At 66.4% G+C, this 15,194-nt stretch overlaps 1 protein-coding gene across 1 annotated transcript in view; it reads left to right on the forward strand.

Moving 5' to 3' along the window:
- The first annotated feature begins 553 nt into the window (after positions 1-553).
- Positions 554-15,194, forward strand: part of MEGF6 (multiple EGF like domains 6) — an 87,481-nt gene continuing 72,840 nt past the window's right edge. The window contains 3 exon segments of the mRNA XM_019461174.2: positions 554-843; positions 4,210-4,347; positions 8,718-8,827. Coding sequence (XP_019316719.2) covers positions 728-843; positions 4,210-4,347; positions 8,718-8,827 — 364 coding nt within the window. The 5' untranslated portion in view covers positions 554-727.

Consider the following 15,194-nt stretch of genomic DNA (forward strand, 5'->3'; position numbering starts at 1 on the left):
CCAGGCAGCCGCCCCAACCAGGTTACACTGGCGAGAAGCAGGGTCTCCGGAGGGAGGCTCCTGCCCTGGCCGGCTCGCCCACTTCAGGCCACGGGCCAAGAACGCCCTGCACAGAACAAGGGTAAAAATGCCCAGGGGGGTGGTCGGTGATCCGCGACGCGGGTGCCCAAGGGGGAGCACCCAGAGGCACGGGGAGGGCCGTTACCCCCCACCCCCTTGCCCCCGGCCCGGCAAGGGAGGGGAGAGGGCAGCCGGTGACAACGGACCGAGCGTCCGCAGAGACTTAAGAGGGACGGAGGGAGGGCGGAGGGCTCCCCCAGAGATGGGCGCGTGGGCCCGAGGTCCGCCGGAGGTGGTGGCCACTCGCTCGCAGGGCATCTAGACCCGGCGGCCTCGGAGCAGCCGAGCGCGCGAGGCTCGCGGCGAGGACCCGAGGAGGGTTGGGGGCGGGGCTGGGGACGGGGCCGGGCGGTGGGCGGGGGCCGGGGGCGGGGGTCCGGGCCGGGGGCGTGGCAAAGGCGGGCCGGCCTCTGGCGCCGGGGCCGAGCGCGCAGTGTCGCGCGAAGCGGGCGCCGGCCGGGCGGGAAGCCGGTCCCTCCGCACCTGCGGCTGCGTCCCGCGCGTCCCCGGCCATGGCGCACGTGCGGGCGGCGGCTCCGCGGGTCCGCCGGGACGTCCAGTGAGCTGGGGGTCGCAGGAGGGAGCCGGCGCGGGGCGGCGGGGCGCGATGCCTGTCCTTCCGGAGGCGACGGCGGCGGGGCGCGCGGTGGCCCTGGCCCTGGCCCTGGTGCTGCTGCTCCCCGCGGGTCCGGCGGGCGCCCTGCCCCGCCTGCAGCCCGGCATGTGAGTAGCGGAGCCCCGGGCCCCTGAGCAGCTTTGTCCCTGGGGCCCTGACAAAGTTGGGCTCTTTGCCGCCCCTGGGGAGGGAGTGGTTAAGACACGGGGGTCGGGGCTTGGGTCTGGGGGCGCTTCCGTGGCAGGGCCACCTCCTCCTCCCCTTACCCTGTCGGTGACCCTCCACTCCGTCATGTGCGACCGCGCGCTCTGGCAGACGCCGCGCTCCAGTCGGGGTCCTCGTGGGCAGGGTCTGGCTAGCGAGCAGGAAGGAAGCAGCCCCTTCTCACTTCCTTCCAAAGCTGCCTCCTGGGGCCTGGGGGGCCTGTGCAGGGGCGGGGAGCGCCCAGACGCTGGGGGGGGGGGGCGGTAGTGGTGGTGGCTGGACGTGGTTTATGTGTTAAACACGTGCGTGCTGGGGCTGAGAGACAGAAGGAATTCAGCACCAGAATGGGCAGGAAGAGAGGGTCTGGGAGCCAGCGGAGATGAATTCAGTTTTGAAAGATGATTCCCCAACGGGCCGTTTAGCGGTCTCTGTTAACCGGCAGATCCATCCCGTGTTGGCCTCCCAGGACCGCTGGTGCCAAAGTGAGCCAGAGAGGAGGGGGAGGAGGGGAGGTGCCTGCTGGGGGCCCCCAGCCCAGGGCTCCTGCAGGGTGCTGCAAAGGGGCAGGCCAGTGGGCCGGCCCGGGTTAGGGACCCCTGCCCGGCACTCGCCCAGAGGGCCCAGTGCACCTGGTGGGGCAGAGCTGGGGGGCAGGGCAAGTCGGTGCCCCAGGACCCCCATCCCCCACCCTGGGTCTTGCTTTGCCCCAGGCAGGAAGATTTCCTTGTGGCCTTTGCATCCAGAAATGTGAGTGGCCCGAGTCCCGACTCTGCATGACTTCTGCTGGACATTTTTCTTTCCTGTGATCCCAGTGAGTTCATTTGTCCAAGGGAAGCTGCAGCCTCAGAAGGGATTATCACAGCGGCGGGCGGCCCCTGACCCTGGTTGGCACGTCACCTAGGGCTCCGGGAAGCCTCTGGCCACTCTGGGGCAAGCAGTGGGTCGCAGGAGACCTTCACTTTCTGCTTCCTGCTTTCCCCAAAGCCTCCTCTGCCCTGTCTCTTCCTCCCCTTCCTCCTCCTCGGGGAGCCTCCCACGTGTCAGGGGTGGCTTCCCCTATGGGGGCCTGTGTCCCTGTTTCTTGGCTAGGCTTCTGTTCTCAGATGGCCCTGGGCAGACTGAGTTCTGTGACACCTCGGGGTATACCTTCCACAGCCCCATTGGCTCTGATTGTCTCTGAGGCACCTGGTGCTAGGCAGCATTGAGCTCCGCTGGCCAGCTGAACACGGGACAGCCTTGTGCTAGACCCCGGAGCGCTGGAAGCCGGTGGGCTCTGGGTGCCAGAATTTGCTTTTTGCTCCTTGTGCCCCAGAGGAGCAGGGGAGGGGGCCAAGAGAACAGCTGGGGTCCCTGAAAGTGCTTTGTCCTCGCTGGTCCTGTGCCCCCTGCCCCCTTTCCCTGGGGGAGGTCTGATGAGCCTGTAGGGCCCCGCACAGGCCTCCCCACTGTCTGTGACTGGTTTTCCTGGTGGGCCTCTGGGGGAGACAAAGAGAAGAGGGGTGCCGTGGAGTAGGGGTCCCACTGACCCATGGCCCAGCGTGGCCTTTGTGGACGTGTGGGAGCTTGTGGCTGGTTCTTGGGTTTCCGCTGGCCGACCGTGTCCAGACTGGAAACCCTACAACATGTCTTTATTTATTTATTTATTTATGCCTCTAAGTGCATTTCTGCTGGAAGAATGGTTGGCTTATCTTCCTGGGGCCTGGAGTGACCGCTCACTACACACAGGGCTGGCCCAGGGCTGCTGGCGGGGTCTGGGGATGGGGAGACAGTGTCCCCTACACTGGAGCTCCAACCGGCCCAGGGCCGAGCCTGCAGGCTTCCAAGTTCAAGGGTTGCGCCTGGTCCAGGGGGACGTGTGTTCAGAGGCCCACCCTGGGGTTCAAAAGGGGAGCTTGTAAAGACAGGCACGACGGAGACGCTTCTGGGGAGCCCAGCCCTCCTCCTGCACAAGGGTGTGCACGCAGCCCGGCTTCGCCAGCTGGGCGGGGCTGCCTGCCTCTCCCTCCCCGCCTGCTTTTCCCCTTCCTGTCTCCTCACCCTGGGGCCATCATCCTGGGGCCTGCTGGCCTGGAACCGCCTGCCCCAAAGGGACGCCTCACGTGCCCACCTTCTCCTCGGCTCTGGGCTGAGGCGCCGGCCTCCAGGAGCCCCTCTCTGCCCGGGAGCAGATGTCCCATGGAACTGTTTGCTTTGTAGTCTGGGAGTTGCCTTGCCTCCCCAGATGGGAACCAGGAGCCAACTGCAAGGACAGGCCTGTGACTGTCCTGCCACTTGGGCTGACACTTCGTCTCTATGTCTGTTCCCTCCCCCATCCCACCTCCTCCACCCCAAAGATGGAAAAGTTGGCCCAAGCTGTGCTTCTGAAGGGCTGGGAACTCCCCCGAGGGGATCGGTGCCGCGCTCACCCCCGTCCCCGGGAGGCCAGTGGGCAGCCAGCAGAGCGGGGACTGTTTTGGGGGGCTGTGGAGGGAGCAGCAGAGCCGGAGGGGGAGCCCAGGCCCACGGGCCTCGGGAGAAGTCACGCAGGTGACTAAGGGATGGGAGAGTGGCCAGTGGGAGTGAGCCCACGGGGTTGTGTGACCCTGAGGGTATCCACGGGAGAGGCGAGCCCACCCCCCATCCCCTTCCTCAGAGGCTGTGGAATCTGGCTGGCCTCGCAAACTTTGTGCCTTGTCTCCAGAAATTTGAAATTTGCCTGTGTCTGGCTGGGGCAGCTGCCCCTCCCCCCACCTCCCAGGCCCCTTCTCTATAACCACCTCCTTCCTGAGCGAGGCACCCTCCTGTCCTTATGTGGGGGCGGGGGGGTCAAGGGCACTGGGGAGCCACTGACATCAGAGGGCTCCGCCATGCACCCCTTCCGCGCTCCCTGGAGGCTCCCCGCCTTCCACACTTTGTCCCACCTGGAGCGAACTCCGTGTGCCCAGCGGGGGCAGCTCAGGGGATATCTCTGAGGCCAGGATGGCTGGGAGGTGGGGGCCTAGGCAGGAAGTCACACGGGCGCGGGGTCCGTGTCACTGTTCCCGCTGACCCTCAGGCCCCTGTTGTCCTGGCAAAGCTACAATAGTCCTGTGGGCGGCATGGGGCCCCTGCAGGGGGTCTGCAGGATGTGGCCCTGTGGCCGTCCCTCCTCGTCCTCTTTCCACACCTCGAGCCTGGCCCTGCCGCAGGCCTGGGACGGTCACCGCGGGGCCTGGCCCTGCTGTGCCCCCCACCCCTGGTGGCTCCACGCCCTGGACTGGGGCCTACTGACCATCGGTCCTCTGTCCCAGGCCGCACGTGTGCGCCGAGCAGGAGCTGACCCTGGTGGGCCGGACCCAGCCCTGTGTGCAGGCTTTCAGCCGAACCGTGCCCGTGTGGAAGCCGGGCTGCGGGCGGCAGGCGTCGTGGTGCGTCAGCCACGAGCGGAGGTATGTGCTGGGGCCCCAGGTCCGGCGTGCGAGCGGGCGGCCGGGGTGGGGGGGGCTCTCCCGGTCCCAGGGCCGTCCACACCCCTTCCCGCTGCCCTGCGCCTGATGCCAAAGCTTTTCCCGCCCCGGAGGGCAGCTCACAGATGGAGCGTTGCTGCGCAGTGGGCCCTGCAGGCAGGAGGGGACTCTGGGAGGGTGCTCTGAGGAGGACGGAGTCCCGTGGCCGAGGCGGGGTGCTGGGGGCAGGGGCTGGCCACACGAGAGGGGAAGAGTGGGGTGCCCGGCCTGCTGAGTGCCCTGTGGGAGCTGCTTCGGCCGAGCCCTGGGCCTCATTCCCGGGGGAGCCAGTGCCAAACCTTCTCTTGCTCAAGATTTTATTTCAAAATCAAATTAAGGAGTGCCTTTGCATACCTCTCCTCTCTCTGGAATCTGCCCGACTGCAGAGCCGGATGGTGGGGGGGGCCTCAGCTCGGGCAGCTCCCCCATTAGGTGCAGGGAAGGTGGGAGCGGCCCTCACGTGGGCTGTGGCGTCCAGCTTCGCAGCGTGGCCTTCGAGGGTCGCCTGCGCGGCGTCATCCGTGTGGGGTGCCAGCTCCCTCCGCGGGCCCTTGGTGGCCTCTGAGGGCAGCGTCCCTTGTTCCAGGTGTGCCGAGGATGGGCGCCATAGCCAGCGGGTGGGGGTAGGGATGCTGCTGCCCGTGCCGTGGGGCATAGGGTGGCCCCTCAGCCACGGAGGGTCCTGCCCAAAGGTCAGGGGCGTCCACGCTGGGAACTGGGGGCAGAAGGAAGATGTCTGCCCTCCTGCTGCCCCAGAAGTGTGCTCTGTGCGGTCCTCCGGGCCTCCTCACATGTGCGGCCACCAGCATTCACAGATCGGGAGTGAGGTCACGTCAGCCCTGTCCCCACGACGACCCGTGGGGAGAGGTGCTATTTTTAGAAGCTGCCAGGGGCCTCGTGGTCCCAGGGCTGGAGTGTGGGGGGGGTACGTGTGTGCTGAGGGAGCCCCCAGGGCGGACAGCTCCCCGATTTCCCTGTCGCTGGTCCCCAGGCTGGCCTGGGTAGGGGCGGGAGCATCCGGGCACCTTCAGTCTCCTGGCGGAGCGTCTGCGGCCCTGGGAGGAAAGTCCCACTGTCTTCGAGGGCCTTGCTGCCCGGTCATGTGGGGCGGGGCCATGGGTCTCTGCCACGTTTCCTGCCAGGGAGTGGGGAGTGGTCTGTGTTCTGTGTGGGGATCTCCTGGGAAGGCTCAGGAGGGGCCACGTGCGGAACGGGTTCCTGGCATCCTCTCCTGGCCCAGCTTGAGGTGATGGGGCTGGGGCAGTTTGGGTCCCTGGCCTGCAGGGGGTGGGGGTGCCTGGCCTGGAATGCAGCCACGTGGGCTGCTCCCCCCATGGTCCTCCACCCCACGTGGATGAGAGCTGTCTTACCACCTCTGTGTCCTGTAGGGTTTCTGCGACCTGTGCTAACCACTTCCCTTCTGTGGGGCGCCTGCTGTGCCGTAGTGGGTATGTCCCCTCCCGCGGTGCCACAGCCGAGCCCCACGTGCTGTCTGGGGGCAGTTGCCCACACGCCTCGTGCAGGCGTTTCTCCAGTGGCCGTCGAGGGTGTGCCATCCTTCAGGAACGCACAGGGGCCCCAGCTTGCCTGTGTGGCCAGCCCTGCCCCCTGGCCCCCTTTCCCCATCTGCCAGCTCCTGGCGCATCAGGAGGGTCTCCCCGACAAACCACCAGCCAGCTCAGGCTGTGCTGGGGGGGAGGGGCTCCCCTCCCCTGCCCTGCCCCTCCACACTCCCCTGCCCTTTGGGGGGTGTGGCCTGTGCAGGGGGAGGAGGGAGGGAAAGGGTGCTTGGAGGAGCCTGGAGCCCTCCCACAACCCTTCCCTCCAGGCCCGCCCGACCCCCCACCCCCTGTCGCCCCTGGCCCTGCCGTAAGCCAGCTCCCCGGCGGTGGCCAGAGCCCGCGTGGGGTGTCCCGTGTGGGCTGCAGGGGAGCGACGGTGCAGTAGGCCCACCAGCTGTGTCGCAGGGGTCTCTAACTCCCAAGGGCGGGGGGCGCGGGGAGGTGGCAGATGGGCCGGCCGGCTCCGTTCTCCGGGCGACCGCGCGTAGCAGCACGTAGCCCCGGGAGAGGGATAAATATTTACGGCGGAAGGGCCCGAACACCGTTTGCTCTGCCAAGAGCCGTCCACTGCTGCGGTCGGTGTCTCTCCAGGCAAGCGGTTTCATGTCCTGCCGAAGTGATGTTTTGCAAAGCTCTCCCGAGCTGCTGTGTGCAGCGGGCACGTGAACTCACGCTTCCGGGAAGTGGCCTGCCTTGTTGGTGGGGTCCTGGTCCCCAGGGTGGCCGTGGGTTTCCCACGGCTCCCTGCGGCCAAGCCCCAGCAGGCAGGAGGGTGTTTTCTCACCTGGACAGGACAGGCCCGGCCCTCGGGCCGCTCCCGGGGCTCAAGGGTCCTTGACCCCATGGCTGTTGGACGGGCCCCGGTCACCTTTCCTACAGACAGCGGTGGGGCAGGGGTGGCCTCGGGTCACCCCCTTCCTTTTGTTCTGTCACTCCGCTCTCTGTCCCTCTTCCCCGGCCTTCCTGCCCGCCTCCCCACGGCCTGTGACCAGTCCTGTCCCGTGGACACAAGGACCTCACAGCCACGGACCCAAGGGCAGGGGCTGAGCACCCGGTCCCGCGTTAGTTTCCTGTCAGGTTGTGACAGACTGTGGGGGCGGGGCTTCAGTGTTCTCTGCCTGGGGGCCTGAGACCCAGGTGTGGGCACAGCTGGTTCCTTCTGTCCCAGGCCTCTCCCTGCCCCGGGTCCTGGTGGTGGCCGTGTCCTGGCTCACACCTGCCTCTCCCCAGTCTCTGCCGCGGTGGTCACGTGGCCCTCCTCCGGTGTGTCTGTGACCGTTCCCTGTCTTCCGAGGACGTCAGTCCTTGGACTGCGAGCCCACCCGAAGTCAGTACGGGCTCCCCTCAGTTTGTTTCCATTGGGAAAGACCCTGCTTCCAAATAAGGTCAACGGTCTTCGCCTCTAGGTGAGAACAGAGAGGCCGGGCTGGGGCAGTTAGCTGTCCGTCTGGCTGACCGTCACCGGGTAAGGGTGGAGGTGGGCGGGGCAGGGATGAGGAGGGAGAATCAGTTGTACCTCACTCTGAACAAGGGGGAATGGAGCTTTCCGGAATGGCAGAGACCCTTCCGAAGGCTGAGACCCGGCAGAAGTGGAGCCAGGATGTAGGAGCCTGGGGCTGTGGGTTGCCACTGAGACGGGGGGCTGTGTGGGCGATGTGGGACCAAGACACTTCTGCCCCCCACCCTGGCTGCGGCTCCAAGGTCAAGGCCGCGGGGCGAGTCCCAGGACTGTGGGAGGTGGACCCCTTGACCACTGCTCCTCCAAGGCCACCCTGTGGGGCTTGCTGCTGTGCAGAGAAGCAGGGTGGAGGCTGGGGTTGGCCAGCCCGCCATGCAGAGGGCAGCCCCAAAGGTCCTGGGGCTGCAGGTGGCCTGGGGCAGCCTCCAGGGGAGCTGGTCTCTTTCTGGTTTAGTCAACGCCCTCCTATGGGCACTGTCCGTGCCAGGCCCCAGACTGACTGGCCAGACCCGGGTGCCTCCTTCCAGCGTGGACCCCCTCCCAGCCCCTGCTTGGGGCTCTGTCTCTCTCTGCTCAGCCTTTGTGAGAGCTGCCCCCATCCTGAACAGGAACCGGCCTTGGACCCAGGCCGCCCTGTCCCCTCTCCTCTGAGGGTCCCTCCCGCCTGCTCCCCTCTGACGGCAGTGCTGTGTGTGACCACAGTCTGGCCCCTCTGCTGTTGTCCACAGCTGTCCTCCCGGTCACCCTGGGTCCTCGGCTCAACCCTCCACTCCGCAGGTGGGGAAGAGGGCCCTCGCAAACCGCGAGCGCTCGGGGCGGTCCTGCTGTCTGGTGTCCTGGGAGCCTGGGGTCTGAACTGGCACTACCCAGGGCACAGCCTGCCTAGCACTGGGCACCTTGGAAGCCACTCTTGGTCCTCGGCTGGACATTTCGAGTCTGACCCCGAAGGCCTCAAACCTGGCCTGGGGCCAGACGTGGGATGCTATGCCCGTCCTGACGCTGGCTTGGAGCGGGGCCCCAGCAGGGGCGGAGAGGGAAGGGGGCAGCAGCCCCAGGGGTGGAGCTGGCCGGGGCCATTGGTCCTGGCTCCAGGCCAGCCACGTGTGCCCTGCTGCCCCTCTTCATGCAGGTGTGGCTCACAGACCTACCCCCCACCTCGGAGCCTGGACCTGAAGGGAACAGTCGGGGAGCCAGCGTGGGGAGGGGTGGGTGGGTGAGAGCCAAAAGCAGCGGGACGTGCCGCCAGAGCTGTGTCTCCATGGTAAACGTTTCCCTTCTCCCTTCTTTTCTAGAACCATCTACTACACGGGCCACAGGCAGGTGTATGCCATGGAGGCGCAGACCGTGTTCAGGTGCTGCCCCGGGTGGAGCCAGCAGCCCGGTGACCAGGGCTGCCTCTCCCGTGAGTGTCTTCCCCCAGCACTAAATCTGTGCCTCAGAAGAGGCCGCGTCTGAAGGGATCGTCCTCCAGCGGTGGGGGTAGAGACCCTGTCTCTGCACTTGGTGGCACTTCCCACAGCGTGAGAGTTCCCCACTCTGCCCCCCACCCAGGCTGTAAAACAGAATAATAGAAGAGGAGCGGTGAGCTCCGTAGGCTGATGCGGGCGGGGGCCAAGGAAAGAGGGCTGGGGCTGGTGGGGGCTCCGAGCGGAGGGTGGGGGGCTGTCGACCAGGGCCTGGCATCCGGGGGAGGGGTCTGAGGGCAGCCCCGGGACCACGCAGTGGTGTGTGTGGGCTCAGGAACCTCTCAGGGCCCTGTCACGGAGCCAGCCCACCGTAGCCACACCCCTGCTCTTGGGTCTTGCGGGCCTGTGTTCCCAGGAGGGCCCGGGGCTGGGTGGTGGCCCCCGGCCTCTGTGGACATTGGAGACAGCAGCTCCTGTCCTGCCTCCCGTCCTAGAGCCATGGGCCTCAGACTCCCCAGGTGCCTAGTGGAGGTTTGTCACTGCCTCCCTCAGAGAGAGGGGGTCCTGATCGACGCAGGAGGGACGGGGAGCCCGTGTGTCAGCACACGAGAGCCTCACTGTGATGCCTCTGCTTCTCGAAAGGAAGGGGGGTCACAGCTGTGGAGTCTGGCGGTAGAGGGTATTTGGGAAGCCGTTCCTGGCCTGTGGGTGTGGGCACAGGTGGGTCGGCAGGTGGGTGTGAGCACCGGAGGGTGTGGGGACAGATGTGTGCGGGGACAGTTGGGCCAGCAGGTGGGTGTGGGCACCGGAGGGTGTGGGGACAGGTGTGTGTGGGGACAGTTGGGCCAGCAGGTGGGTGTGGGCACAGGTGTGTGGGCACAGGTGGGCCAGCAGGTAGGTGTGGGCACAGGAGGGTGTGGGGACAGGTGGGTGGGCAGTTGGGGTAACTGGGTAAGAGGAGGCCGCATCCCTTCCCAGAGAGGTGGCCTCAGAGGTCTGGCCTCCCCTGAAACAATGCGGTGGCGCCCCCTGATGTGAGGCGAGGGACAGGGCCATGCTGCTGCGGTGGCTGGGGGTCCCGGCTCCCCCCTGCTGGGATGGGAACCAGACTTGGGGGGCCGTGTTCCAGTCTGTCTCTGCCCCTGGGCCCCCCTCCACACACGGGGAACGTGGGAGCCGCTGAACAGGGGCAGAGACGTTTTTACACGAACTCCAGTTGGAGAAGGGGAAGAGAAAGGTGGTGGGTGCTGTTTTCTGGGAGAGGAAATGAATAATTCTCCCCAGGAAGGGAGCAGGAGGGAGGAGGCGAGGAAGCAGCTCCACCTCCCTGTGGGCAGGAGAGCCTGGGGGGGGGGGGGAACGCCTGGATGCTGGCCAGCCTCCCCACCTCCCTGTGGTCAGGAGAGCCTTGGGGGACGAGGGGGGGACGCCTGGATGCTGGCCAGCCCCCCACCCCCCGGCAGCGGCCCTTCTCCCCACGCCCTCTGATCGCTCTCTGATCGTGGTGATGTGTGTGTTCCCTGCTTCCGGCTTCTAGGAAAACAAAGGGGTCTGTTGAGTGGGGGTGCAGACATCAAAGCCAAGGCTCCTGGTTTCCGCTGTGAGGCCGGGGCTCCTCAGACCTGCCAGAGGCGTCCCTACCAATCTGGTGGGTGACGGGGGCGGGCGGAGGAGGTGCGGGTGGGGGTGAGGAGCGTGGCCTTTTATACTTGGGAGGGGACACGGATGTATAGCCACATGGTGGCCCGGGGGTGGGGGGCCCTCTGGCTTGGCTTCCTGGTTTGGGGGGACTGGCGTGTAGCCTGTCACAGGCAAGGACGGGGGGAGCCCGGGTGCAGGCCGGGGTCTGTACCCCACGTTTCCACAGCCCACGCTCATGAGCTGGGGTCCCATAACCCTTGGTTTTACCCGTGTCTCAGAGAGACCATCCCAGAGGCAGGGCCAGGGAGCAGCCGCAGGGCCCAAGGGCCGGCCAGACCCTGGGAGGCCCTGTTGGCCTCTCTCCATGGCAGAGACGGGGCCCGAATGCTGGCTTTTCAGGGACGGGAGGCCAATTTCAGCACAAGCGTTCAGGGCCAGCGGCCACCACGGTCTGTCCTGCCCAGTCTGGCTCCACTGGCAGGAGCGGGGATGCGGTAGAGGGGCAGAGCGGCCTTGGCCTTGCAGAGGTGGAGGAGATCGGCTGCGGTCAGGGCTGTGGCGGTGAGGACATTGTGGGGGGGGTCGGGTCTCGGCCACAGTGCCTGGCCTTGGCGGTCCCGGTTGTCACCGGTCTCCGAGTGTATCCTGAACTGGAGGCTTTGCCTTTCTTGACTGTTTTTTTTTTAAATTCTTTATTTTTTTAATGTTTATTTATTTTTAGAGAGAGAGAGAGAGAGACAGACAGACAGAACACGAGCAGGGGAGGGGCAGAGAGAGACTGAGACAGAATCTGAAGCAGCTCCAGCCTCCGAGCTGTCAGCACAGAGCCCGATGCGGGGCTCGAACTCCCAAACTGTGAGATCATGACCTGAGCTGAAGTCGGATGCTTAGCTGACTGAGCCACCCAGGCGCCCCTCAGTTGTTTTTAAAGGATCATTTTTAGTGCAGGATTTACTTATTTACATATTTGGGTTTTATCTGTTTATTTGAATGTTCCAGAAAAAGCCCCGTGATCCAGCCTCTCCGGACACCCACTTGTTCCCCGGTGTCTGGGCTGCCGGCATGGGAAGGGGAGGGACTGGGGGGTTCACATGGGGAGGGTCCTGAGCCTGGGACCCTGCCCCCTGTCGCTCAGCTCCCACCGAGCTCTTGGGAGGTGAGGCCTGACGGGAGGCTGGTTGCTCGAGGATGCTGATGTGATGGGGTGTGAAGGGGAGCACAGAGCCAGCTGGGGCTTCGGGGTGGCTTTGGGGTGCAGATGGGCAGGGGAGGCCCGGGGGGTGTGGGGGTGGGAGCATTCAGGGAGCCTGCTGGGGCCCCGAGCAGGAGGAAGTGTAATGGATGGCGGGGGGGGGGGGCGGGGGTGGCAGAGGAAGGCGGGAGCACATGTGGGAGCACCGCCGTGGCTGGGGAAGGTGGGCTCAGCACAGGGAGTGTGCTTCCTGCTGTGACCTCTCCCGGGCTGAGCAGGTGCCCAGAGCCCCCAGCGCCCAGGAGGCCCTGCCCCGGGGGGTCAGGTGAGTGTCTGCGGGGCTGCCTTGGGCCTCTCCTTGGGCTTGCCTGTGGTGGCAGGGCTGGGGCAGGGTCCCTGGGCTCCCGAGTGTGAGCGCTGACGGGGTGCCGGGCCCCACTTGGGAGGGGTGCCCGCTTCCCTGGGGGTCGGGATCCTCTGACCTTGTCCCGTTCCTCTGATGGCTTCCGGCACCTTCCCTCGGTCCCAGTGCAGACTGTCTGTGGCCTGGGGGAGTGGGAGGTGGTCAGGCTGGGACAGGGCAGGGAGCAGCCCCCGCCCTGCTCCGCCAGCCTCGTGACCTGGAAGGGCAGCTGTGTGCGGGCCGACGTCCGGGCCCCCCGTGTGTTTGTGTGGCATCGAGGAGGGGGCCTGACGCCGTCTGGGAGAATGGCAGGAAGCTTCTAATGGCTGTCATGATTGCTCAGAGACCCACTAAGCGGCATTTGTGACCCGGAGGTGACCGAAAAGGAAAAGTGCTGGCTGGGTGGGGCGCGTTGCCTGGTGACCGGGGGGCTTCCCCGGGTCCACATGGCTCCCCTCTGCGTGCGTCCCCAGGGCAGCCTGGCGCCGACCCCCCTCTGCCGTCGGGGGTGCCAGATTCCTGCCCAGCGGCTCTCGCAAGTCCCCGTCTTTCCCAGTCAGGTGCAGATTCTGCCTAGACCCCCTGAGGCCCTGGGTCCTGGCTCCCCCTCGTCAAAGGCGGGCCTGAGTGTGAAGGTGGGTGTCTGGCCTGACCCTGACATGCACCCACCTAGGAATGCGGTGCCGAGAATACGTTCTGCGGCTCCCCGATCTAACTCTGTCCGTATAGGGCTGGGCTCCGGCCATCTGAGGAGGCCACAGGATGCAGAGGCAGGGCCCGAGCAGGTGCTGGGAGCCGCACCGGAAGGGGTTCTGTGGTCCTCGCAGTTCTGGTTCCTTTGTTGCAGGACTTCTCAGAGCATTTAACATGCTAATGTGCCCTGAGGATTCCTGAGACAGACCGTAGTGTTCCCAACCAATTCTTTCTTTGAAAAGAAAGGAGGAAGACACAACAAAGTCGAAACAATAAGCAGGGTCCTTAAAGCAGGCCCTGGGAAACACCGACGCAGCTGATCCACTGGACAGACGTCTGTGGGGGGCCGACGCGGTGCCCGGCGCTGCTCTCAGGCAGAGGCTCCTGGGGCTGCTGTCCTGGGGCAGGTGGACATGCGGGAAAGCTCACAAGCAATGCTGTGCGGGCCGGTGAGACGCGCTCTGGAGAACGCGGAGGCGGGGAAGGGACCGCAGGCCGGGCGGGGCAGGGCGGGCCTTGGAACGGCTCAGATTTACTCCCTGGAGGCCAGAGGTGTCCAGTCTAGGTGCGCGTGGGGGTCCTTCCTTCGTCCGCTGACTTGTGGCCGCGTCAGCCCCCTCCTGCCTCCTCCCTGCCTGTGTCACCTCCTCTCTCCTAGCAGGGCCTGCCCTGCTCCGAGTGGGCTCGGGCCCTACCTTGGTCACACCCGCAAACACTCTGTTTCCAAGCGGGGTCGCTTTCTGAGGTCCCGGGGCCCTTGTAAGGACAGGGAGCCAGGGCAGGGTCTGAGTGGGGCAGGGACACGGTCTGCTGTGGAGGGCAGAGGCAAAGTCGAGGAGCCACCTCGGGGCTGGCCCTGGGGGATCAGGGAGCATGGTGAGAAGGGGTCGGGCTCTGGGTGCGTGGACAGTGGGAACTGGGTCTGGAAGCCGTGGCCGTGGCTGGGGGCCCAGGACCTCGGAGCCCTCCGGACTCCCGTGTGAGCCCAGAGTGCGTGGGACAGCCGTGCCCTTGACTCTGAGCAGACCCTCAGAGATGACCGGGTCCTGGGGAGGACACTGTGGAGTGACCACCCGGAGCTTTCTCCACGGGCTTCCCGCCCCATCTTGGTCACTCATGCCTTCTTGCTGCCCGGGGGATGCCGGGGCAGCTAGAAAAAATCTGTGGCCTGTGAGGGCTTCATTCAGTAGGGGAGGGACTGACATGGTTCGTTGTCACAGGAGCCCAGGACAGGCTGTGGGGCTGGCCGGGGGACGGAAGCCCAGGCTGCTGACTGCCTGGCAGGCTGGCCCTATAGCTCTCCCTCCCGGGACGGCCGCCGCCTCCTCTGGGCCCCGCTGGTGGGGGCGTTAGGGAAGGAGCAGCCGGGGGGCAGCCGCGAGGCCTGGGGACGGCCGCCCTCTGCTTTCCTGCCTTGCCGCTCACTTTTCCGTTTCCGTTCTGGACGCGTGTCAGCCCGCGCGCCCAGCGTGGGAATTTGGAGAGCTGGCGTCCTGGCCCTCCTGTCCTCCATGTGGACGTAAGCATCCACAGGGTCGCTAGGGGTGGGCACGCTGTCCTGCTCTGACCCCCCCCCCCCCCCAGGTCTCTCGCACCCGGTCACACGCAGCCCCGCACGGTGCACACGCGTGCCCTGGGCCAGCATGCTGTCCACCCAGGCCAGCTGGCCTGCCTCGCGGCCTCACACACGCCCCCGTGCATGCGAATGTGCTCACACTCCCACATGCGTGTGCACACAATCCCGTGCTCACGTGGATGGTCTCACACGTGCTGACACGCTCACCCTGAGACAGGCGCACACACGTGTGCTGTGTGCTCACACACGCACAAATGCGCCTGCACACACGTGCTCGTGCTCACATGCACGCGCATGCACCCGTGCTGCTCACCGGTGTGAGCACTGCACGCCCACGGGGTATGCTCGCACCCGTACTCGCAGCCCCCGGCACTCACACTGACCGCGCGCTCCTCCCCCGGGCCTCCAGCACAGGCCTGTGGCGGGCGCGTGCCCGCGGCGGCGCCCGTGGAGTCCCCAGGCCCCAGGGCAGGCACTGGCTCCGTTCTTCCTCCGGAGCTTGGAGCTGGAGTGCCTCCCTCCCCGCCGCGAGCGTCCGGGATGGGCGGAGGTTGGGGTGGGGGCCCGTGGTCCTGGCCTCTAGCCCCCAGCCGGCAGGTTTGGGGACAGACCACGGACAGAGAGACGGAGGGGGAGGGGGGACTCAGGGCCTGTCCTGTCCCCTGGGCTGCCGGGGAAGCGCCTCTCTCCCGCAGCCCCCCTTTGCTGTGAGGTGGGCACTGGGGTTCCCACACCTGGCCGCCCCGTGGCTTTGCTGGATGAGCTGAGGACCGCCCTGAGCCACGGCGCTGATCCACCTGCCCTGCGGGGCGACCCAGGGCCAGTGTCGTCCTCGCTGTCACCCCCTTTGTCAGCGCT

This window comes from Panthera pardus, unplaced genomic scaffold (genome assembly GCF_024362965.1).
Source record: "Panthera pardus isolate Hobbes unplaced genomic scaffold, ASM2436296v1 HiC_scaffold_11, whole genome shotgun sequence".
NCBI lineage: Eukaryota > Metazoa > Chordata > Mammalia > Carnivora > Felidae > Panthera > Panthera pardus.